Source organism: Microcaecilia unicolor, chromosome 13 (assembly GCF_901765095.1).
Source record: "Microcaecilia unicolor chromosome 13, aMicUni1.1, whole genome shotgun sequence".
Taxonomy (NCBI): domain Eukaryota; kingdom Metazoa; phylum Chordata; class Amphibia; order Gymnophiona; family Siphonopidae; genus Microcaecilia; species Microcaecilia unicolor.
This window is the reverse complement of record NC_044043.1, coordinates 97799435-97824393: the sequence shown is the minus strand read 5'-3', so window position 1 is coordinate 97824393 and position 24959 is coordinate 97799435. Positions and strand designations below refer to the sequence as shown.

Sequence of the window (24959 nt, the reverse complement as noted above, 5' to 3'; positions counted from 1 at the left end):
AAACAAACTCCACAGGCTGAGCTTCTGAGGTCCTCTCCTATTTTCAGTAGTCATATTATTTTAAAAACAAAACCAGAAATTCATTTACATTTCCCATTTAATTGCAAAAGGAAGCAAATTTCTACAAATTGGTGTGTTCAGACTGCCCAGCAGTTTCCTCCTATTTCTTTATTTATTGCATTTGTATCCTGCATTTTCCCACCTATTTGCAGGCTCAATGTGACTTACAAATGTATTGTCAACTTAGTTATTCCAGTATATCAGGTACAGTTAGTATTGTGTAGAGATTAATTAAGGGAAGACAGAAGAAGGAAGGGATTTATTAGGGTAATTATAGAAGGTGGGCTTTCATAACTGAATGGGTTGGTAAAGTGGATTAGTGAGGCTATAGGTTCTCATTGTAGGCCTTGTTGAAGAAATATGTCTTCGGGGATTTGCGAAAGATAGTTGTTTCGTTGATTGTTTTCAGGTCAGTGGGTAATGCATTCCATAACTTTGTACTTCTAGCTCATTCAGAACCTCATCTCCCCTCCCAATTCACTTAGCCTAGTAATATAGTAGCCTAATGATTAGAGTAGCAGGCTAGGTACCAGAAAACCCAGGGTTTAAATCCCACTGATACAAGTTGTGATCTTGGGCAAATCCAATTGACCCTCCATTGGCTCTGGTACAAGCTTAGATTGTGAGCTCTCCGGGGTCAGGGAAACTCCCGCTGTACCTCAGTGCAACTCATCTTGAACCACCTGAGAAATGCTGAACTTAAATCCAAATGAAGTTGCAGCCCTCAGCACTCCTAAATCCGGCCACTAGGTGTCAGCATTGTGCAATGAAGGACTCCCTCCCCCCAGGAACATCATCTCCTGGGTTCAAGCAGTGAGTCATTCCTCAAACACATATATGAAGTCATTTTCTCTTTACTCCAAAATCTAAGTAAGTTCAGTGCATGTGAGATTTCAGTGAAATTAGAATACATCTTAAAGTGCTTTTATCCCTGCTACACATTTCTAAATAATTTTCAAACACTAAACAAACCAACGCTGTCCGAGTGAATTCCCTGTTTTGTCTAATACATATCTGAAGGACACTTACGTAATATATTGTAAATGCCCTTCCAGCCTCCTTCCCCACATCCCTGTTCCATGTTGTAAACCACTTTGAGCATCATGTGGAAAAGTGAGCTGATAATCCAAATTATTACTATTTTACAAAATAAAGACACGTCTGAAGATAGAAGTTCTGTGCTCACCAGAGCTTCTAGGTCATTCTTATTAGTCCAATAAGAAGAAACCGTCTTCAGCCTCTTCTAGAACAGACACAAGTGGAGCTTCTGGGATTAGAGCCAGGAAAGTACAGACAGTATATAGAGCAGCGTGGAATTGAAGGTAAAGGGCCTCGAGACATTAGAAGCTGCATCTGGTTTACAGTGGTCTTTATTCTGACCAATGCAGGCCGCGTACGCCATGACATGGGGAATGTAATTCTGCTCATGGACACCGTGCAGGAGATGAGCCAGCGGGCCTTTGGCAAAGATGGCCACGTCTTCACCACTGTGGGTCTCTGATTGCAGTGGTACTGCAGACTGAGCCTGATAATTCATGTCAACTGTATGACGAAAAGAGACAGAAAAGTAGACACTGAATAGCACAAAACGGAATTGTTCTGTATTTAGAGCTGTAATACTTCAGAGGTTACTTGCTCTCTAGCTGCCCTTTCCTTTTTTTACTGGTGCTGCTGTTACCAGAGAGTGTGGTAAAAGCAGTTAGCTTAGCAGGGTTTAAAAAAAGGTTTGGCTAGCTTCCTAAAAGAAAAGTCCATATGCCATTATTAAGATGGACTTGGGGAAAATCCACCTCTTATTTCTAGGATACTTAAATCAGTTATAACATGACCTAAGTCTATTCACTGGTAGATAAAGAACTAGGTAATGAAGAACAGACAAACTAGTCCACACGTGTTGCACTTAATTTGATAAGAGGGGGTGAAAAAGCCTCATAGTTTCACAAGGAAGGCGTGTAGCAATCACAGTCAACGCTTAATGGCTGAATGACTGTCCTTTTGTGATTGATGTAATCATAGGCAAAACCCCCTCCTCCAAATTGTGCGTATATTTATGATATCAGCAAAATTCGCCCTTTCCTTTCTGAGCACACTACCAGAACCCTCATCCACGCTCTTATCACCTCTCGCTTAGACTATTGCAACTTGCTTCTCACAGGTCTCCCATTTAGCCATCTCTCTCCTCTTCAATCTGTTCAAAATTCTGCTGCACGACTAATATTCCGCCTGGGTCGTTATGCTCATATTAGCCCTCTCCTCAAGTCACTTCACTGGCTTCCTATCCGTTTCCGCATACAGTTCAAACTCCTCTTATTGACCTATAAGTGCATTCACTCTGCAGCTCCTCAGTACCTCTCCACTCTCATCTCTCCCTACATTCCTCCCCGGGAACTCCGTTCACTGGGTAAATCTCTCTTATCTGCACCCTTCTCTTCCACTGCAAACTCCAGACTCCATTCCTTTTATCTTGCTGCACCATATGCCTGGAATAGACTTCCTGAGTCGGTACGTCAATCTTCAAATCTAAGCTAAAAGCCCACCTTTTTGATGCAGCTTTTAACTCCTAACCCTTATTCACTTGTTCAGAACCCTTATTTTATCATCCTCACTTTAATATTCCCTTATATCTTGTTTGTCGTGTTTGTCTGTCCTAATTAGATTGTAAGCTCTGTCGAGCAGGGACTGTCTCTTCATGTTCAAGTGTACAGCGCTGCATACGTCTAGTAGCGCCATAGAAATGATAATTAGTAGTAGTAGTATAATGAGTCTTCAATAATATTTTTTCTTTTTTACTTTTTTCAATATGCTTATTGTCCAATTTTAAGGCTGTAAATCAACTACAAGGAATGATCACTTAGCCTAGCGTTCCGTCAGCTCAACCCAGTGTTTCTTCTGATTTATACTACTAATAGTACCTCTCTACCCAAACTGTGTCACTAGCACCCACCCCCACCCCCACCCCCGTGAGTTATACTGAATCTCACACACTAGTACAGTGGTTCCAAAACGTGGTCCTGGAGGCACCCCAGCCAATCAGGTTTTCAGGATTTCCACAATGAATATTCAAGAAAGAGATTTGCATGCAATGGAGGCAGTGCATGCAAATCTCTTTCATGAATATTGATTGTGGCTGAGGTGCCTCCAAGAACCAGGTTTGGGAACCACTGAACTAGCACACAACCGTAGGCTCCCTTGGACTTCCCTCAACATGAGGTTCTTCAGCAAAGTCATCTATAGGACACCGCAAATGGCACAGAAGAAAAAACGTAGAGGCTGACCAAAGACAATTCACCACTGGAGACTTGAATCCAACAGTCTTTATTGATATAAATAAAAGAAGGACCCGACACGGGCCGTGTTTCGGTGCTTACAAGCAAAAGAGCAAGTTCTGTTTCCGAAGTCGTTGCAAGTGTTGATCCATTTGAGTTTTTAGGGTTAATACGTTTCGAAAGGTGACAGCTTCGCCTTCCTGCAGAGCAGCGGCTCCGTGCTTTCATCCGGAGTATATCATTTGACCCCTGATGTAGGCGCTTGTGAGCGCCGAAACACGGCCCGCGTCGGGTCCTTCTTTTACTTACGTCAATAAAGACTGTTGGATTCAAGTCTCCAGTGGTGAATCGTCTTTGGTCAGCCTCTACTTTTTTCTTCTGTGATTTGTCATCGTAGAGGATTCCAGTGGCGTAGCCAGCCAGCTAATTTAGGGTGGGCCCGAGACCAAAGTGGGTGGGCCAAAAAATTTAGTTTCTGGCCCTCCCCCTCTTGGTGCCCCTTCCAAGGTAAACAAAATACCTGTGCTAGCGGGAATCCCCAAGCTCCACCAGCTGAAGACCTCCTCTTAGGCCGCTGCTGCCAGTCAGTAGCCTGCATGTATGCTCAGTTTCATGCATGTGTGAAAACTGAGCATGTGCAGGGAGGTGCTGGTGGCTGGTGCCAGCAGCAGCTCAGGAACACTGCCACTGGCCACCCACTATTTAGGTTTCTTTGCCTGACAGGGCTTGGGGATATCCGCCAGCCACACAAAGGGAGAACAAATTTTGGGTGGGCCTGAGCCCAAAATGGGTGGGCCTTGGCCCACCCGCAGCTACGCCACTGGAGGATTCCCCTGTTTTGTACACTGCAAATGGCACAACAGCACCAAACCTCACAACAATCCCACAACTCTACTGCCTGCAGAGTTGGTTCTGGCCCTTCTTGCCATGGGGCCTTGAATAAGATTGATCTCTGGCTCTCTAAAGAAAACAATATTCTTTTAACTTTACCGTTGCATCACTATTTGCTAGGAACCTTTATGTTAGTAGCTGAAAAGCTAAGGGAAAGAAGATTAGCCGTCATACGTTACAACAGGACTCAGAAAGAGGAAGACGGGCAAAAATACCTGAAAAAGCTAAGAGAAGCTAGAAAAGCTGTCAGGAAAGCGAAGCGGCAAATGGCAGAAAAGATAGCCGAAGACATTTTTCAGATATGCAAGTGACAGAAGTGCCCATCATAGCATTGTGAGGCTCAAAAGCTGAGAGGGAGGAATAAGTAGAAGCAGATAAGGATAAAGCTGAACTGCTTAACGGTTATTTCTGTCCTGTGTTCATGGATGAAAGCCCAGGGGTAGGACCTCAGAAAACAAATGCTAAGGAGGACGGATGGATGGTAATTTTTTTTTTTCTTTTATACCATTCATCTGTGTCCATTCCACACCTTGTTGGGGCTCAGTTTACCACAGTCCCTGTTTATATTTTGACTTTCAGTTGAGGACTTACAGACATCGATAAACGAAATGTTCTGTCTCCCACCATCCACAAGTTCGAATCCTGGACCATTCCCGTAGACGATGGAGGTGAAAGGCTTGAAATCTATATCACTCAATCCTGGAACCAGACCTTCAAAAGTAAAGTGAGGAGAAGCTGGTGTGATGAAACATCTACGGGAATAAGACAATGTCACCTGACCCAATCCCATCTTATGGCATATGCCTTCTTGGAAACGTCTACATGGATAGAACTTATGTTCCATATGTCCTGCTAACCTTACAAATTAAACATCTGGGCTCTATTTCCATTTTCCGTCTCATGCCATCCCTAAGCTCAAGCATCACAGCAGACCCACAGTTAGTCTTTCTTGGGGTAGGAAGAGTGAAAGGGATGTTTTCGGTCAGGTTAGTCGTTTTTTTTTTCTCTGCTGGTTTTCTGTTTCCAGCTCAGAGTGGCCCTACTTTGTACTGGTCTCTGATGCCCTGAGAGTTCAGTGCTTGCGCATCTTGAATTCTGCATTGCACCTTTTCCTCCTCTATAGAGAAACAAAACCAAAGGAGGGGGGCAGACCAATGTGGTCCCTTTTCCTCCTCCGCCAGGGCTATAAGTACTTAAACAGCTCAGTAAGAGCGTTCAAAAGTTTATTGCCAAAGGTGAACGCTCTTAGCGGTCCTTTTACTAAGGTTTGCTGAAAAATGGCTTGCAGTAGTGTGGGCACGGATTTTGGGCACGCGCCGATCCATTTTTCAGCGCACCTGTAAAAAAGGCCTTTTTTTAAAAAATTTTGCCCAAAATGGACGTGCGGCAAAATCAAAATTGCCACACATCCATTTTGGGTCTGCGACCTTACCGGCAGCCATTGACCTAGCGGTAAAGACTCACGCGTTGACCGGGTGGTAATGACCTATGCGTGTCAAATGCCACTTGCCATGTGGGTCATTCCATGTCAAGTGGTCTGGTGGTCCCTGCGCGAAGGCTGCAGTACGGGGTCAAACAGATTACTATATCTCAGCAAGTATTGCATCGGCGAACGTAAAACTTTACCAATGTTCATTGGGGACATGTATGAATGTTCCCAGAAAATTTCATCGAAATCCGTGATGGTCGCGCAGGGACCACCAGACCACTTGACATGGAATGGCCCATCCACATCTGAAAATAAATATTTTTTTGGACGCGTGCCAAAAATGAAATTACCGTAAGATCCACGCAGTAGTCAGGCAGTAACTCCATTTTGCCACACTTAGATGCTTAAGCGGCTTAGTTAAAGGGCCCCTTACTCAGCTGTTTGCCTTGGTCATTCGGAACATTCCCACTTCCACCCTTGCTGGTTTTCTTTTGATTTCTTTTGTGGAGGATCCTCTCGCCTTTTCTCTGTAAATACTTAATCCTTGCAGCCTGCCCACAGCACATTTCATTATTTTGTTTTGTTTATTAATTTTGGTTTCTTTTATTGGTTTGTTTCACTTATTTAAAATGAATGTAATGGAATAGAAAATGTTGTCGAGTCCATGATTCTCTCCACTGGTTTTTCTTCAGCTCTCCCCTTCCCTCTAGGGTCCCACAATATCTCACTTCAATCTTTCATCTCAAAATAGGGCAAACGTGGTTTCTAGCAAGAAAATGTATCTCTTTCACGTATTTTATGCCACAAATACTTAAAGAATGTCTGAAGAGTAATTACAAAAGCAACAAGATGGAGGTTGTGAGGACCACAGCGGGCTGGGAATTTAAAGTCAGAAACGAATCGGCATTCCATGGAATCTCGTAATCTGCCTGGCGAATAGTACACTTACCCTGAGAAATGCCATCCTCGGACTACATGCTGGTTTCACTTACCCAACATAGGATTACCACGTGGTGTGTAACCTCCAAACGTGAAAACGTGCGAGTGATCAGCTGTCACCACAGTCAACGTATCATCTTCTCTGGTAGCGCGGCTGGCCAAGGCGATGGTTTTATCTAATTCTACTGTTTCGTGCAAGGCTTGGCTCGCCATTGAGGCGTGGTGACCATGGTCAATCCTTCCCGCTGGAGAAAGGAGAAAGGACTGTGGTCAGCGCGGACACAGTTAGGATGGGGAGCACTCGGGAACGATAGGGAACAACACGAAAGAAAGCGCGATAGAACAGACAATCTGCAGATGTGATACGCTCTTGTTTCTAAGCAACCCTAACAGCTTGTTTCTGCAGGTGATCAGCAGCTTTGATCATTTCAGTAAATGTTTATAATGGAACTTTTTAGCATTCAGTTTTCTGGATTCAAATGTAGCTGCTCTTTTCATGTGCAACTTTCTTCAAATCAGTCACCTTACTTTCTAATTCTTCCTACTTTCTTATTCATCTATATGTTACAACTTTGCCTTACCCCTCACTACCAATTATAATGTTCTATTACGTATTGTGTTGTCATTGCAAGTAGTATACCATTTTTCCTTGTACTAGGGTCCCTTAGTTTTATATCTTCTATTGCTTATATATTCCAAGGGTGAATCTGAGTGACTTTTCCCAGGTGTGTGTCTGTTTTCACTTTCTATATATTTTTTTGTTACATTTGTACCCCGCGCTTTCCCACTCATGGCAGGCTCAATGCGGCTTACATGGGGCAGGACCAAAGTCCACCACCCTAACCACTAGGCCACTCCTCCACTGTTGCTACTATTTGAGATTCTACATGGAATGTTGCTATTCCACTAGCAACATTCCAAGTAGAAGTCGGCCCTTGCAGATCACCAATGTGCAGGACGTCAGACTCACAGGAACAGAAACCTGCGCAGCCTTCTACATGGAATGTTGCTAGTGGAATAGCAATATTCCATGTAGAATGTCCAATAGTAGCAACATTCCATGTAGAATCTCCAATAGTATCTATTTTATTTTTGTTACATTTGTACCCTGCGCTTTTCCACTCATGGCAGGCTCAATGCGGCTTACGTGGGGCAATGGAGGGTTAAGTGACTTGCCCAGAGTCACAAGGAGCTGCCTGTGCCTGAAGTGGGAATCAAACTCCGTTCCTCAGTTCCCCAGGACCAAAGTCCACCACCCTAACCACTAGGCCACTCCTAGTGGTTAGGGTGAGAACCTTCCAAAACGTTCAATTTTTCTGTAAATTTTCTTCTGTATAATCCCACACCTTCTATTTCTTTCTTCAAAGCAATTTAACTGCCCAATACTCAAACCCGCACTTATCTTTCCTGCTGTGTTTTCCAGCCGGCCTGGTGCTGTTGAGACTCCTCTCTTTAACTTTCTCCGTTGTAACTTCCTTCCCCTTTACTGGGTAATACACAGTTGTTAACTCCGGCAGATTTTCTGTGCTTTTAATCTATGTCCTCAGTTTACCAGTAGTGGGACACGAATGGTTTTTCCAGCTTCAACAGCGGTGTATCCGTTTGCGGGTGTTAGGAATCACAGGATCTGCTGTATGAGCTGGGTTTTTCATCTATTATGCACTACAATTGTTCCTTTCAGAAGGTTTCAAATTAGCCCCTGACGCAGCTCTTGGTGGGCGAAACACGGCCTGTGTCGGGCAATTTGTTTACATGCGGTATCTTCAATAAAGTCTTTCTGATGTTATATTGATCTGCTGGCTTTCTTTCCCTTAATGCATTGTAATGCAGAATTTTCACACACCCTAAGCCCAGATTTAACACAGCACCTTCTGGGGCTCTCACTATACCTGCAGGATGTTAATGCAGGACCACTTACTGCCTCCTATTGAGGAGGTGGTAACAGCCAAGTTCTATATGCGGTGCCTTTAAAAATCCGCACGGAAAACATTTCTGCCCAAGCGTATTCTATAAGTTGCGTCTAGATTTAGGCGCGGTATATAGAATATGCTTAGTCGATATCCTAGCGCCTAAAACTACGTGCATCCATTTACACCCATGAAAATATGGCGTAAATCCCAGCGCGTAGATTTAGGCACAGAGGGCCATATTCTATAACAACGCGGGTACGTTTTGGGAATGCCCATTAAAAGCCCATTTCCCCACCCATATCACACCCTTTTTTTGCCCTTGCACGTTAAAATTTAGGTGCAGTGCATTACAGAATATGCTTAGGGAGTTGTGTGCGTAACAGGGGCATAGCCAGACAGTCAATTTTGGGTGGGCCTGAGTCCAAGGTGGGTGGGCATGGAATTCATGCCCTCCCCCCGTCCCTAGCCCCCCTCTGCTCTGCTCTTCATCCCTCCCTCCCTCCATCTGCAAGCCCACAATATTAAATACCTGAGCAGGAGGGGATCTACAAACCCCGCCAGATGAAGATTTCCTCCTGCTCAGACAGTCAGCACTCTTCCAATCAAGCCAGCAGCACTTTCCTTGAGCTGATGCCAGGGCCAGCAGGCTGTGCATGCATGAAAACTAAGCATATGAAGAGGGGCTGGTGTTGGTTTCAGCTCCAGGCAAGTGCTGCCAGCTGCCGTTTGAAAGAGCACTGGCTGCCTGAGAAGGAGGAAATCTTCAGCCGACGGGGTTTGAGGACCTCTGCAAGCCATAGCAAGAGTGCACAATTTTGGGTGGGCCAGAGTCCAAATAGGGTGGGCCCTGGCCCACCCAGGCCCACCCATGGCTACGCCACTGGGGTATAAATTCTAATTACTGCCAATTAGAGCTTATTATTAAGTGCTGTTAACAATGCTGATCGGCTTGTTAAACCAATTAAGTTAGGTGCGCTGATAAAGCATACGCTTGGATTTCGGTGCGGAATGCTAGGCACGCTATATAGAATCGGGGGTAAGTGCTCCCATGTTAACTCTGTGTTAATCAGTTAGCACCAACTAAGTATAACACACTAGCTGCCTAACGTTTCCACACCCATTCTCTCCGCCCAGGCCAGGAAATTTCAGAATAATGCAATAGTGCCTCGTTTAACATATAGTAACAGCAGTGCGTTTTTTCTATCAAAAAAGGTGCCGGTACTCAAATGCTAGGCCACCCTTCAGGGGTGGGGGGATCACTGAGGGACCCACCTCGCAATAGCCAGGCCCCCTGCAACCAGTCACAGAATCTATGACGAGGCAGAATTAGTGTGTAGAGCAGGGTCATAGCTAGGTGGGGCCTCGGGGGCATGAGCCCCCACAAATTTAGCCCTGCCCCCCCTGCTTTCACCCCCCCCCCCACCGCTGACCCTCCCCCACCACATTCAAGCCCCCCCTCCCGCCGCCGCCAACCCTCCTCCGCCTCCACCATCAAGTACCTTTGCTGGCATGGGTCCCCAACCCCCGCCAGCCAAAGTCTTCTTCAGCGCCGGTCTCCTGCTCATTGCTGATCTGGATTCTGATTCTGAGACCCCCCCCCCCCCCAGCAAAGGTACCTAGCGGTGGTGGGGGAGGATTGGCGGTGGCGGGAGGAGGTTGAAAGGGACGAGGAGGGGCGGCAGTGCCGGGGGGAGGTCAAAAATGGCAGGGGGTCGGTGGCACTGGGGGGGGGGGGACTAAAATGTGCCCCCTCACCTCAGGCTCTGGACCCCCCTCCCGCCAAAGTCTGGCTACGCCCCTGGTGTAGAGCCTGAGGTCTTTCATTAAAACTTGGGGACCATGGGTCAATTTTAGCAGACAATGGAAAAGGTCCGGTACTCAGTACCCCCAAGTACCCCCTCAAAAAAAGCCCTGAGTAAACTCTTAGCATATTTATGGGATAGCCTGTTACCACAAGCTAATCACACATTAACCCTTGGATTCTATATAATGTGCTCAAGATTGCGCATGTGAATTTGGGTGTATGCTCAATTTACGCACACAATTTGAGAAATAAGCCAATTAACGCCGATAATTGGGCAGTAGCAATCAATTAATGACGTTAATTTGCAACAATGTGGATTTATGCGCACATCTTGATGAGTCCCATTCTATAAAGATGTGTGCGTAAAGCTCTTAGTGCTCAACTGCAATGGAGGTGTGGCCATGGGTGGGGTCAGGGACATTCACGAAAGCTGGGCGCTGCGTTATAGAACTTGGTTTCAGTTGACGTAAATACTTGGGCCAAAAGCTGGTCGAGGATCTCAGCACTCTGTGCCGTTCTGTAAAGACTGCCCGACTCGGAGCACTGTTTATAGAATCGCGCTCATTTTTCAACGCCCAAATTTGAGTGCTGTTTGTAGAATCCGACCCTAAGTACTTAACATCCTTTTGTAAAATTTTGCATTTTCCACACTCTCCGAAGACCAGGTTGTTTGGGGTGATTAGTCAGAAAAACATCATTTTGTCTCGTTTCCTGTGTTTTGTTTCCAGGATGTTCATTTAGTCACGTGATTTTGGCCACTTTGTCATTACAGGAGCCATTCCAGTGGCGTAGCCACAGGTGGGGCCTGGGTGGGCTGGGGCCCACCCAACAGTAGCACACATTTAGCGGTAGCTGGTGGGGATCCCAAGCTCTGCCCCTGATGGTAATGAAAACGCTGCTCTCCACGATACCGGCACCTGCGCATGCTCAGTTTTCAGCGCATGCCTGCTGCAGACTGCCAAGGTGGAAAGAAGTGTTTTCCTGCCAGCTGAGAGATTTTTTTGGTGAGGGGAGGGGAGAGAACACTTGGTGCCCACCCACTTCTTGCCTAGGCCCACCCAAAATCTGTTGTCTGGCTACTCCCCTGAAATTCGTTAAGAGTACTCACTCTTTCCCAATAGTGGGTGCAGGTTTAAATTTTGTGCTGGGGCAGACTGACCATATGGGCAAAGTAGCAATGCCTGAGGGCCCAGGGTAGTGGGGGGCCCAGTACTTCCCTCCCACGTGCCGAGGGCTTTTTTTGGGGTGGTACCTTTTTTACCTGTTCCCCATCCATGATGTCTGAACGGGGGAAGCCACAGGTGCTGTGGCAGCTCCCCCCCCCCTCCCCCGGTTTACCTTTCAACATTTCTTTCACACAGCAGCAGCAGCAGCGTTTCAGAGAAAATTGCCTGTGGTGACCCCGGAGTCACTTCTCTGCTGCACCCCTACAGAAACAGGAAGTTACATCGGCAGAGAGGAAACTCTGGGGCCGGCATAGGCAACTTTCTACTACTACTACTTAACATTTCTAAAGCGCTACTAGGGTTACGCAGCGCTGTACAATTTAACATGGAAGGACAGTCCCTGGTCGAAGAGCTTACAATCTAAAAAGACAAATGTACAGATAATCTGAAAGGTCAGACAGATTAGGGCAACCTATATGTTCGAAAGGTTAGGTTCCGAATGCAGCATTGAAGAGGTGAGCTTTAAGCAAGGATTTGAAGATGGGTAGGGAGGGGGCTTGGTGTAGGGATTCAGGAAGATTGTTCCAAGCATAGGGTGAGGCAAGGCAAAATGAGCGGAGCCTGGAGTTGGCAATGGTGGAGAAGGGTACTGAGAGGAGGGATTTGTCATGTGAGCGGAGGTTACGGGCAGGAACGTAGGGGGAGATGAGGGTAGAGAGGTAGTGAGGAGCAGCAGACCGGGTGCACTTGTAAGTAAGGAGGAGAAGCTTGAATTGGATGCGGTATCTGATCGGAAGCCAGTGAAGTGACTTGAGGAGAGGGGTGATATGAGTACATCAGTTCTGGCGGAATATAAGACGTGCGGCAGAGTTCTGAATGGATTGAAGGGGGGATAGATGGCTGAATGGGAGGCCAGTGAGGAGCAAGTTGCAGTAGTCGAGGCGAAATGTTCCCTGCTGTTGCAAAAGAAACAAGTTGAAAAGTAAACCGGGGAAGGTGACGGATCACGGAGGGGGGAGGGAAGGTTTGAGAGAGTTTAAGAGGGGGAGGGGGCTTAAAAGATAGAAAAGGGAGAGATATCTGAGCTGGGCGCTTGCAGCTTAGAGGGAGGGGGAGAGGGCCCGATGATCCTTATTGCCCGGGGGCCCAGATTGCTGTCAGTCTGCCCTGATTTGTGCAAGAGAATTTATGCATTGTTAGGGATAATTCTATTTTATAAAAACACCTAGATTCCCATGTTACCTGCGTAAGGGTTAATCGGGCTCTGATTACATACCTTCCACCAGGAGGAAGAATCCCTTCGGGTTCTTTTGCAGAATCTGGATTGCTACCTGTACCATTTCAGACAGGGAAGGGTCTGTGGAGCGTTTTCTTTCCTGTTCAAACTTCATATCTGCTGGCTCAAAGAGACCTGCAGAGGCAAAGGAGATTCATCATCACCCAGGGATTACCTCAGTGAGTAAGTGAAAGAGATTGTCCAAAAGAGAATGCGTTTGTGCACTGCGCTTTCACCTACCACCAAAGCGCAGTACAAAAATCCATTGAGGCTTTCTCTCAGCATTGCCAAATGACTCATTTGACTCCCCCAGAATTAACAGTGCAATGATAGGGGAACAGAAGGGCGGCCATATAAGTTTTACAGACTCTCACTATAGGTGATGCCAGATGGACAGAGGTAGAAGATTTCCAGTATGTGGTAAAACTAATACTTTTACTGCTCATGTGATTGATTATTAAACTACTATCGACCAAGAGGCAACACCTCAGAAGGGCTTCTGTGTCTGGGGACACAAGATTTTTATCGAAAATACATGCAAGAAGTAGGTACTCAATCTTCTGTTCTAACAGTAGGTTTGATCCCTTTTCCATCATTGACACCCAACTGCGCATCTCATTACAATTGACCTCTTTGAGTTTACTGCTATTAATTTTATCTTTGTAGAAGTTCACATGGATTGAGATGTACAGTATTCAAATTATACTTACTTAGGGGGAAAGGGAAATGGGACTTGATATACCGCCTTTCTGTGGTTATTTTTGCAACTACATTCAAAGCGGTTTACATATATTCAGGTACTTATTTTGTACCAGCGGCAATGACTTGCCCAGAGTCACAAGGAGCTGCAGGTGGACTTGAACCCAGGTCATCAGGATCAAGGTCCACTGCACTAACCACTAGGCTATTCCTCCACTTGCAACATTCCATGTGGAATCTCAAATAGTAGCAACATTCCATGTAGAATTTGAAATAGGGAAAGGGAAATGGGACTTGACGTACCGCCTTTCTGTGGTGTTTTTGCAGCTACATTAAAAACGGTTTACATTAATATATTCAGGTACTTATTTTGTATCAGGGGCAATGGAGGGTTAAGTGACTTGTTCAGAGTCACAAGGAGCTGCAGTGGGAATCGAACTCAGTTCCCCAGGATCAAAGTCCACCTCACTAACCACTAGGCTACTCCTCCACTCATTCCACCAATAAGAGCCAACCTCATCAGTGATGTCACAATGGCTTGATTGCCCGATACTTGGCTCACTTCTGATATTGTGATGTCATAAGGGAAAGGGGAAATGGGACTTGATATACTGCCTTTCTGTGGTGTTTTTGCAGCTACATTAAAAACGGTTTACATAGTATATTCAGGTACTTATTTTGTATCAGGGGCAATGGAGGGTTAAGTGACTTGCCCCAGAGTGACCCAGATGTAGCCAATCACATGGCTCAGCTGTGCTATAATCAACAACAGTCATGGGCTGACAATCTCTACACTCACCCAAGACATAATCCACCTTTCGGGGATCGAGCGCCAGGAGCTGGTTGCGATTCCAGACATAGCGAGCGACCTGAGGGTAGAAATTACACAGCATCAATCAGTGAAAGGCCACAGCTGGTCAGGAGGCTACATCTGCCGACAGACAATGAGGCTGTAACGTAGACAGGGGCAATTCTGTAGATAAGTACTAAAATTTACATACCATATGTGCACAAAAATGATTAGAATACCAGTATGTATGCATTTATGTGTGCACTTAGGTATGTAAATACCAAAAGTCCAGCTAAGCACTATTCTGTAAATACACTCATGTATATGACAGGGAAGCATACACATGGGCAGAGTCCCCCCGCCCAGCCACTGCCCGACACCCCCCTACTGCCATGCTACTGCTCCCCTACCACTGCAGCTGATGCCCCTCTGTCCCAGTCCTACCTGAAGGGCCCTGGTGGTCTAACGGTCTCTGTGTGGAGGGGGGGGGGACAACCATGTTCTTTCCTGCCCACTGCGCTGCCACTATTCGCCACCCTGTTTTCAATATGGCGACTGTGGTAGTCTTGTGGGTCTCGAAGAGAGTCTCAGCCGTGCTGGGCAGAGGAAATAGCAGCTGCACATCGGGCAGAAAAGAACATGTTCACCCCCCCTTCCCCCGCAGAGGCCACAAAATCACCAGCGGCGCGCCTTTAAAGATAGGACAAGGGAGGGCAGTAGTGTGTGGCGGGCATCTGGGCAGAATCTCTGGGCCCCCTAGAGCCTCTGGGCCCTCAGGCACTGCCCAGTTGCCCGAATGGTCAGTCTGCTGCACACTAGAGGGAATGGGGCTCATGGGCATCCCACGGATCCTGCGGGATTCCCGCAGGGATGGAAAAGGTGCTGTGGGATTCCCACGGGAATGTAGTCAAACTATCTGGTGATGCCAGAATGAGGCTTGGCATGTTCTGGGAGAGGTAACTGGAGTGCCAGAATGAAGCCTGGACTACCCAGAGCGGCAGCCAGAAGACCAGACTGAGGCTTGGGATACTAATTGGTTGAATGGTGAATACCGCCTAAAAACCCATGGGAGACTGTTGGGGTCAGAAGGAAAGGGAGGGCTGCAAGAGATGAAGTTATAGCGTTGACTCTTGTGGGTTTGGATGGGGATGAAGGAGATTAATTGTAGGGATGGAATGGATCTTGATGGGTGTGGCTTAGATTCCAGTGGGGGTGGATGAAATTTCTGTCCCTGTGCAAATCTCAAGTGCACACAAACACCTAATGTGTAGAATACTAAGTTACACACATATCTCTGGCATTTAGGTGCAGCATTTACACCAGCTTAACCTGGTGAGCATCCAATACACCAATAAGATTAACATCCCCACTGACCTAGTACAAGACCCATAAACATGAGATAGACCAAACGCAGCCTAGGAGAAAGCCAACAAATTGCTCAACTTGTCCGGCAAATCAACAAAATGCCTTCAATCCACAGAGCCCAACTTTCTCCACAGTCAATGCTGCCCATACTGCTAGGCTTTCAGTAGTTAATGGAATGTAGACTATCAGACGGCCCTGAGTTCCACCAAGCTTGGATCTTTTCCATGAATGAGCGTTCTTTTAAACCAATACAGTGAAATTAATAGAGAAGTTGCCCTAGTAGCCTTAATTTTAGCTATCAATATATTCTGTACTACCGGCAGACAAAAAGAGAGGCCTGGGATTTCCTGTAATAGGATCTATTACAGTTTTAATCTTGAGCTGTTGAGAAAGTCGTTACATCATTCTACTGGGGTTCCATACCCCTAGAAATGCATCCTCAAGAAAATCTCATGTTACCTGACCCCTCGGTTTATTTTCCATCCAGATTTTGGTGAGGTTTAGGCCATCCAGGCGGGTTCCATTTGCATGCCAATCCCAGGGGTACTCCACATCTGGTGTGTTCCTGGGGTACATGTATTTCCTCCCACCTCCTAGGATCACCTGAGACAGGAAAAATATACTTAGAAAACAGCCCGCATGCATACGTTTATTAATTTGATGAGGTAAATTCATAGAAATCTCCCTTTCCAACACCTCCCTGGAGAACTGAAATGCTTCAAAAATGTCTTGCATGTAATACTCTATGTAGCCTCTAGGTCACATGCCATGATCCAGTGAACAGCAAACCCCTATGGATAAGCCCTAGTGGTATGCCCCAAGGAATGTTGTCAGCATGGGATGGGGACCTTCAGTCCAAGAAAGACCAATCGGGTTTTCAGGATATCACTAATGAATATACACAATATAGCTTTCTATATAGCATATTTATTTATTTATTTGTTACATTTGTACTCCACATTTTCCCACCTATTTCGCCAAGTCCGGTAGAGAACAAATACAAGGTTATATAGTGGTCGAATAAGGTCAGTGTGTTTCAGGCACCATGAGGGTCGAAGGGAGGGAAGGTTGTATATTGTTCAGTACGATCATTGGTTTTGCTGTATTGCCAGGTGTGGGGATTTACGTTGGATCGATAGGGTAAGCCTTTTGAACAGGTTGGTTTTTAGTGATTTCCTGACGTTTAGGTGGTCATGGATTGTTTGCATACTCGCTTCATCAATCACATATATATTCATTAGGGCTATCTTGAATAACCCATTGGTGTGTGGGCCTTGAGGACTAGACATTTTCCACCCCTGCTCTAGTGCGAGACGTTTAGTCTGGGCTTCTATATTTCAGGCTGAGCGAGTGTGTGTGTGCATTTGTGTGGCTATACCGTGTCCTCATTGTCCTTCACCTCATAGTGTCAGAGCTTCTATGCAAAGCGGAGCTTAGATTCACTACCAGAAGCATAGCAGTAAATGCGATCTGCTGGTGATACCATGAACTCCTCTGACGAATATAAATCCCCACCTGTGAGAGATTTCCCGACAGTGGGTAGCATGGAATAATGAGTAGAAGATGAACCTCCCATGCTCCTCTGAAATTACCAGAGGAAAGAACCCCCGAGTGGTGAAGGATCCAGAAATCCGCTAAGGCAGTCAGATTATCCAGTATTTTATTATTTATTTTTTATTGCATTTGTATCCCACATTTTCCCACCTTTTTGCGGGCTCAGTGTGACTTACAATACGATATGAATGATGGAAATACAATTTGTTACAACTTGTTATGGATTACATTGTGAAGAGTTATACAAGACTATCGAAGTGTTGTTAAGGAATATAAACACTGGGACCAAACCTTGAGACATTGGAAGGAGACAGCGGGAGGTTAAAAGGGCATTATGTATGGTATACATATTTCTGTGAGTAAGGGTATGAGTGAGGTGAGACTACGGGGGATGGGAGTTCAGAAGTGGATGTATTGATGCATTAGTGAACAGTGAGTGTGAGCTTTATGTGTTTTGCTTCTTTCCGTAGATTTTTTCAAAAAGATGGGTCTTCAATAGTTTGCGGAAGGAGGTTTGCTCGTGGATCGTTCTCAGGTTGCGCGGCAGTGCATTCCAGTACTGCGTGCCCACGTGAGAAAAGGTTGACGCATGTAGCGTCTTGTATTTTACGCCCTTGCAATTAGGGAAGTGGAGGTTGAGGAAGGTTCGGGATGATCTTTTGGCGTTTCTGGGTGGTAGGTCTATTAACTCAGACATGTAGGCTGGAGCTTCGCCGTGAATGATTTTGTGGATTAACGTGCAGACTTTAAAAGTAATGCGTTCCTTGAGTGGAAGCCAGTGTAGCTTCTCTCGTAAGGGTTTCCCTTCCCATCATACCTACTGCTTCTGTCCTAGAAGTAGGTATTGTCCTTTTTTTAATCAAATTTTGTTAAATGACCCCCCCCCCCACCCCCCACCCCCACACACACATACAATTTTATTAACATTGTAAAACACTTAGAGTTTTGTTATGTTAAATAAATTAAATTTGAAAGTCCTTGTGCCGTGAAATTTTGAGAAGATATTCCTTGATGCATTTAGTAACTTCAGAGATCTATCAAATCTTAGTCCAGTGCTCAGCACAGGTTTAGGAGAACTGTGTACACTCAAATGTGCTTGTAGAGCTCCTTGTAAATAACTTTCCAGGAAGTACAACGGCAGACCAATTTTGGAAACACGGTTTTGAGTTTGTCCGCCATTGTCCCAGATCCTGAGTGGGATGTGACGGTGCCGTCACAGAACGGAATCCACTACATCAACTGCTTGACTCGACCCTTTCAGGAGTTTCAGCTGCGCTCTCCGAATCAGTTAAACCTTACCTCAATGTCTGGTATATTTTTCACTAGCTGCCAGGCAATGTCTTTGCAGCCCTGCTGGATGGCTTCTGGAGGCATATCATTATCCGAATACCAGCTTCTGTCAACTGAATGTGCGTAGGCAGCGCTGGGAGTGGCGTGGGTGACTCTCGTAGTAGTTACAAGTCCCGCAGATTTCCCTGTGTCAGAGAAGACAGGCTCATGTTACAGGAATGGAGAGACTGAAAAAGACTCAACCACATTAATCTGGCACGTGGTGTCATATGCACGATAACAATGAAAATTATAATAGTCCGCTAACATAGTAACATAGTAAATGACGGCAGATAAAGACCTAAATGGTCCATCCAGTCTGCCCAATAAGATAAACTCATTTTACATGGTATGTAATACTTTATATGTATATCCGAGTTTGATTTGTCCCTGCCTTTCTCAGGGCACAGACCGTAGAAGTCCGCCCTGCACCGGTTTTATTCTCCAAATACCGGCGTCGCCACACAATGTCCGCTAAGATTCCATAGATCCACTCTTTCTAAACAGGATTCCTTTGTGTTTATCCCACGCATGTTTGAACTCCATTACCGTTTTCATCTCCACCACCTCCCGCGGGAGGGAATTCCACATATCCACCACCCTCTCCGTGAAAAAATACTTCCTGACATTAGTCCTGAGTCTGCCCCCCTTCAACCTCAATTCATGTCCTCTAGTTCTACTGCCTTCCCGTCTCCAGAAAAGCCATATAGGTACAGCCATATAGGTACCAGTGCCCAAGAAAGTTCATCTGATCTCTAGAGAACCTTTCAGCTCCTGTCTCTGAGCCAACTGTGGACACTTAGGGACCCATTTTTTTTAAACTGTGGTAAAATTAGCAGTTACTGCTGCTTAATGTGAGACTTTCCATGCGGTGTCTGCAAATTTAACCTGGCACATTTTGGGGGCATGCACAATAATTTCTATTGCAAGTTGTGTGTTAACATTCCCATTAATACACAGCACCTACTCCTGGTTAACCTGGAGGCACTTAGCACCCCTATTCAAGAGGCGGTTAGTGGTCCTGTGTTAACTCCTCGTTGGCCAGTTAAATCGTTAGCGTCTCCTATTGAAGAGGTGGTTAATGGTCCTGTGTTAACTCCTCATTGGCCAGTTAATGTCTCTTATTCAAGTGGTTAGTAGTCCTAGTTAACTCCTTGTTAGCCAGTTAGCACATGGTAAGTCCAGTGATTTAACTGGCAAACACCTTCCATGCTCATTCTCAACCTATGGCGTAAAAAGCTTTTACCGTGCAGTTTACTACGCAGTAGCTGCTACATTACCTCAAAGCCCCTTAACACGGCTCTGCGCTAAGTATTTCATGCCGACTAGTAAAAGGGCCCCCTAGCTCTGGTCTCTGGGAAGTCGGGAGGGCAAGAAATCCCCGGCTTCTCACTCACCTGCCTGCTTTGCCCAGTTGAGAATCGAATCAACCTCATTGCCTCTCATGGTGTAGCACTGCCCTTGCAAGGCAGCTGCACTCACGCCCACCGTTCCCGCGTTAGCCTTCACTCCACAAAGGTAGGCAGTGGCAGTGCCAGCGCTGTCTGGTACTTGGGCATCAGTGTTGTAGGTCTATAAGAAGCGATGAGAGGGGAAAAAAAACACAAAGCAAGGGTTAAAGAACAAATACCCGAGTTGTCCTGAGAAGAGGCAGCCATCAGAAATAAGAAATGCGGTGCTGAGTAAGGGCAATAGTCTATCGCAGTGTTTCCCAAGACCTAATCCTGGAGTACCCTCTTGCCAGTCAGGCTTTGAGGATATCCACAATGAGGCACCCCGACAAAACAGCCTTGTAACAAAATAGCCCTTGACAAAATGGCCCCTCCAAATGGGAGTGGAGGAGTGGCCTAGTGGTTAGAGTGGTGGACTTTGGTCCTGGGGAACTGGGTTCGATTCCCACTGCAGGCACAGGCAGCTCCTTGTGATTCTGGGCAAGTCACTTAACCCTCCATTGCCCCATGTAAGCCACATTGAGCCTGCCATGAGTGGGAAAGCTCGGGGGGTGCCGGCCCCACTGGTTCCCTGCTCCCTCTGCCCCAGAACAGGTTACTTCCTGTTCCGGGGCAGAGAGAGCAGGGAACCAGCGGGGCCGACGCAACTCCGAGTGACGTGCACTCAGGGTGGATCGGCCCTCCCGCAGGTAAGAATGCGGTCTGGGGGGGGTTTCGCTCTGGAGGGGGGGGGGTGCGCTGCAGAGGGGGGGTCGCACCATGCTGCACCCAGGGGGGTGCACAGCGGTGACCCGCCCCAGGTGCCATTAGCCCTCGCTACGGCACTGATTAATCTTAATCCTTGTACTAATGGAAGAACTTTTATTCCACTATTTCCCATTCGGTACAAAGCAGACTACATAAGAGTTAAACTGACATCAGCAGAAACTAACAAATACGACTGCCAATCTATCACATAAAATCTTTTCAAACAAAAAAGTTTTCAAATTATGGCAGAATGGCATGTAATCAACTTTGTGCTCTCAATCCTAGAAATAGATTAATAGAGATCAGATCAGCCTGGTAAGATATTAACGACAACTTGTTAGATTTAGCACCTTTAACATTTGGGAAATGTAAAACTAACTCCTTCCTGACAAGTAACGACCTGAAATATAAGTTTGTCTCTCAGGATGATGAAACCCTGCATTATCTAAACAGTGGAGAATGTACCTTTCCCTTCTCGGTCTTCTTGTACTTAGAAATAACAGTAGCCATACGGGGTCAGGCCAATGGTCCATCTGGCCCAGTATCCTGTTTTCCAAACAGTGGCCAAACCAGGTCACAAGTACTTGACAGAAACCCAAATTGTGGCAACAATCCATACTACAAATCCCAGGGCAAGCAGTTGCTTCCCATGTCTGTCTCAATAGGAGACTATGGACTTTTCCTCCAGGAATTTGTCCAAATCTTTTTTAAACCCAGGTACGCTAACCGCTGTTACCACATCCTCCGGCAAAGAGTTCCAGAGCTTAACTATTAATTGAGTGAAAAACTATTTTGTCCTATTTGTTTTAAAAATATTTCCATGTAACTTCCTCAAGTAACCCCTAGTCTTTGTACTTTCGAGTCAAAAATCGATTTACTTCTACTCGTTCTACACCAGTCAGGATTTTGTAGACCTCAATCATATCCTCCCTCAGCCGTCTCTTTCCCAAGCTGAAGAGCCCTAATCTCTTTAGCCTTTCCTCATAAGAGAGGAGTTCCATCCCTTTATCATTTTGGTCACTCTTCTTTGAACCTCCCTAATACATATACCAACATCTGTCTCTCATTCTGTACCTTACAGTGGTATTACTATTTTTTGAATGACGTAATAGTAATACTGATTTTAACTTCTCAAGGCAATTCAGGAATCTGCATGTCCCACCCTGATGCAGATCCCTAACCACTGTGTTTCACTGTATCAAAGTTTCTGTGCTACAGAAGATGGAGCTGCTTCTCCCATAGAAACATATCGGGCTATTTTCTTGGGGAGGAGAGTTTATTGCAGTAGTCCAATCTGGTCCATTTCTCATAAGTACATAAGTAATGCCACGCTGGGAAAAGACCAAGGGTCCATAGAGCCCAGCATCCTGTCCACGACAGCGGGCAATCCAGGTCAAGGGCACCTGGCAAGCTACCCAAACGTACAAACATTTTATACATGTTATTCCTGAAATTGTGGATTTTTACCAAGTCCATTTAGTAGCGGTCTATGGACTTGTCCTTTAGGAAACCGTCCAACCCCTTTTTAAACTCTGCCAAGCTAACCGCCTTCACTACATTCTCCGGCAACGAATTCCAGAGTTTAATTACGTGTTGGGTGAAGAAACATTTTCTCCTATTTGTTTTAAATTTACTACACTGTAGTTTCATCGCATGCCCCCTAGTCCTAGTATTTTTGGAAAGCGTGAACAGACGCTTCACATCCACCTGTTCCACTCCACTCATTATTTTATATACCTCTATCATGTCTCCCCTCAGCCATCTCTTCTCCAAGCTGAAAAGCCCTAGCCTCCTTAGTCTTTCTTCATAGGGAAGTCGTCCCATCCCCGCTATCATTTTAGTCGCCCTTCGCTGCACCTTTTCCAATTCTACTATATCTTTCTTGAGATGCAGCGACCAGAATTGAACACAATACTCAAGGTGCGGTCGCACCATGGAGCGATACAACGGCATTATAACATCCTCACACCTGTTTTCCATACCTTTCCTAATAATACCCAACATTCTATTCGCTTTCCTAGCCGCAGCAGCACACTGAGCAGAAGGTTTCAAATCAATGCGGCTTTTCATAGGTTCTTCTCCATGCCAAATGTTGTCCTGTTTTTTGTTAAATTTTCAGAAAGTTGCTTTGCCACCAGACAACAGAAGGTAGCGCTTTCTCTGCCCCTATTCCCAAATATCACACGGGCTGCATCATTCTGAATTACTGAATAGAGTGTTCTACAACCTAACTAGGTGATCACTAATGCTTTACAATTAGTCTTCGATAAATGAGCATACAGCTCGAAACCTTGGGGTCATCTTTGACTCTTCTCTCTCCTTCTCTGCTCATATCCAGCAGACCGCCAAGACCTGTCGTTTCTTTCTTTACAACATCCGTAAAATCCGCCCCTTTCTTTCCGAGCACTCTACCAAAACCCTCATCCACACCCTTGTCACCTCTCGTTTAGACTACTGCAATCTGCTTCTTGCTGGCCTCCCACTTAGTCACCTCTCCCCTCTCCAGTCGGTTCAAAACTCTGCTGCCCGTCTCGTCTTCCGCCAGGGTCGCTTTACTCATACTACCCCTCTCCTCAAGACCCTTCACTGGCTCCCTATCCGTTTTCGCATCCTGTTCAAACTTCTTCTACTAACCTATAAATGTATTCACTCTGCTGCTCCCCAGTATCTCTCCACACTCGTCCATCCCTACACCCCTTCCCGTGCACTCCGCTCCATGGATAAATCCTTCTTATCTGTTCCCTTCTCCACTACTGCTAACTCCAGACTTCGCGCCTTCTGTCTCGCTGCACCTACGCCTGGAATAAACTTCCTGAGCCCCTACGTCTTGCCCCATCCTTGGCCACCTTTAAATCTAGACTGAAAGCCCACCTCTTTAACATTGCTTTTGACTCATAACCACTTGTAACCACTCGCCTCCACCTACCCTCCTCTCTTCCTTCCCGTTCACATTAATTGATTTGCTTTGCTTACTTTATTTATTTTTTGTCTATTAGAGTGTAAGCTCTTTGAGCAGGGATTGTCTTTCCTCTATGTTTGTGCAGCGCTGCGTATGCCTTGTAGCGCTATATGATAAATAGTAGTAGTAGTAGTAGTTATCGAACTAGCCAGTACCTGGATTTCTGCCAGGTAGTTGTGATCTGGCTTGGCCACTGTTCAAAGCAGGATACTGGGCTGGGCAAATGGACCATTGATCTAACCCAGTATGACTATTCTTCTGTTCTTATAAGAATTCTCAAGAACATGGGAGTCTGTTTTGAAAGATGAACCTGAAATAGCTCCTAAATTATGGAGCTGAGCTTTTAAGAGAAAAGTGATCCCATCAATCATGATGACACCTTCAATTTGGGTTTGACCTGGCGTCCCACCCATAATGTTTCACTACTGCATTTATGCTTAATTTACTTTTAACTATCCACCCTGAAATTGTTGACAAGCACCGATTTAAAATTGCCACAGAATCTGCAGGGGTTATCAGAGGGACATATTTCTGCAGATCCAGCTGCATATAAGTAAAATTTGAGTCCAGACTTCCTAATAATATAGATAGATAATAAAGAGAACCGGAAGAGGAACCCCACAACCTTAAAGACAAGAAATTGAGAGGCAGAGTCTCTGATCAAATCTCTCTCTGAACTTATGAACAATAGAAGGGCCAGAAGACCTGGCATCCAGTTTCCAAACTAGTCAAGGCATGTCACAAGAAATTGGTGGGATCCTAAAGAAACCACATGGTAGCGATAGCATTTCAATAGCGCAACGCAAGGAAGTGAGGAGGACCAGGAGGTCCATTGGTGCTCAATTCTGGTCGCCGCATCTCAAAAAAGATATAGTGGAATTAGAAAAGGTGCAGAGAAGGGCGACGAAAATGATAAAGGGGATGGGACGACTTCCCTATGAGGAAAGGCTAGAGCGGCTAGGGCTCTTCAGCTTGGAGAAAAGACGGCTGAGGGGAGATATGATAGAGGTCTATAAAATAATGAGTGGAGTTGAACGGATAGATGTGAAGCGTCTGTTTACTCTTTCCAAAAATACTAGGACTAGGGGGGCATTTGATGAAGCTACAAAGTAGTAAATTTAAAACGAATCGGAGAAAACGTTTCTTCACTCAACGTGTAATTAAACTCTGAAATTCGTTGCCAAAGAATGTGGTAAAGGCGGTTAGTTTAGCAGGGTTTAAAAAAAGTTTGGACGGTTTCCTAAAGGAAAAGTCCACAGACCGTTATGAAATGGATTTGGGGAAAATCCACTATTTCTGGGATAAGCAGTATAAAATGTTTTGT

The 24959-nt window shown here is 45.6% G+C and overlaps 1 protein-coding gene across 2 annotated transcripts in view; it reads right to left on the bottom strand.

Moving 5' to 3' along the window:
- Positions 1–424: 424 nt before the first annotated feature.
- The window catches only part of LOC115456609 (alkaline phosphatase-like), a 50212-nt gene continuing 25677 nt past the window's right edge, over positions 425–24959 (bottom strand). Inside the window, exons 4-11 of one of the 2 annotated variants that reach the window (XM_030185818.1) lie at positions 19876–20050; positions 18449–18624; positions 16055–16198; positions 14240–14309; positions 12742–12876; positions 6639–6830; positions 4809–4928; positions 425–1602 (exon numbers count right to left, since the gene is read on the bottom strand). In XM_030185818.1, the coding sequence (XP_030041678.1) occupies positions 1334–1602; positions 4809–4928; positions 6639–6830; positions 12742–12876; positions 14240–14309; positions 16055–16198; positions 18449–18624; positions 19876–20050 (1281 nt within the window). In that variant the 3' untranslated portion in view covers positions 425–1333. The remainder of the gene's footprint in view (positions 1603–4808; positions 4929–6638; positions 6831–12741; positions 12877–14239; positions 14310–16054; positions 16199–18448; positions 18625–19875; positions 20051–24959) is intronic. The other variant, XM_030185819.1, reaches the window with a different exon arrangement.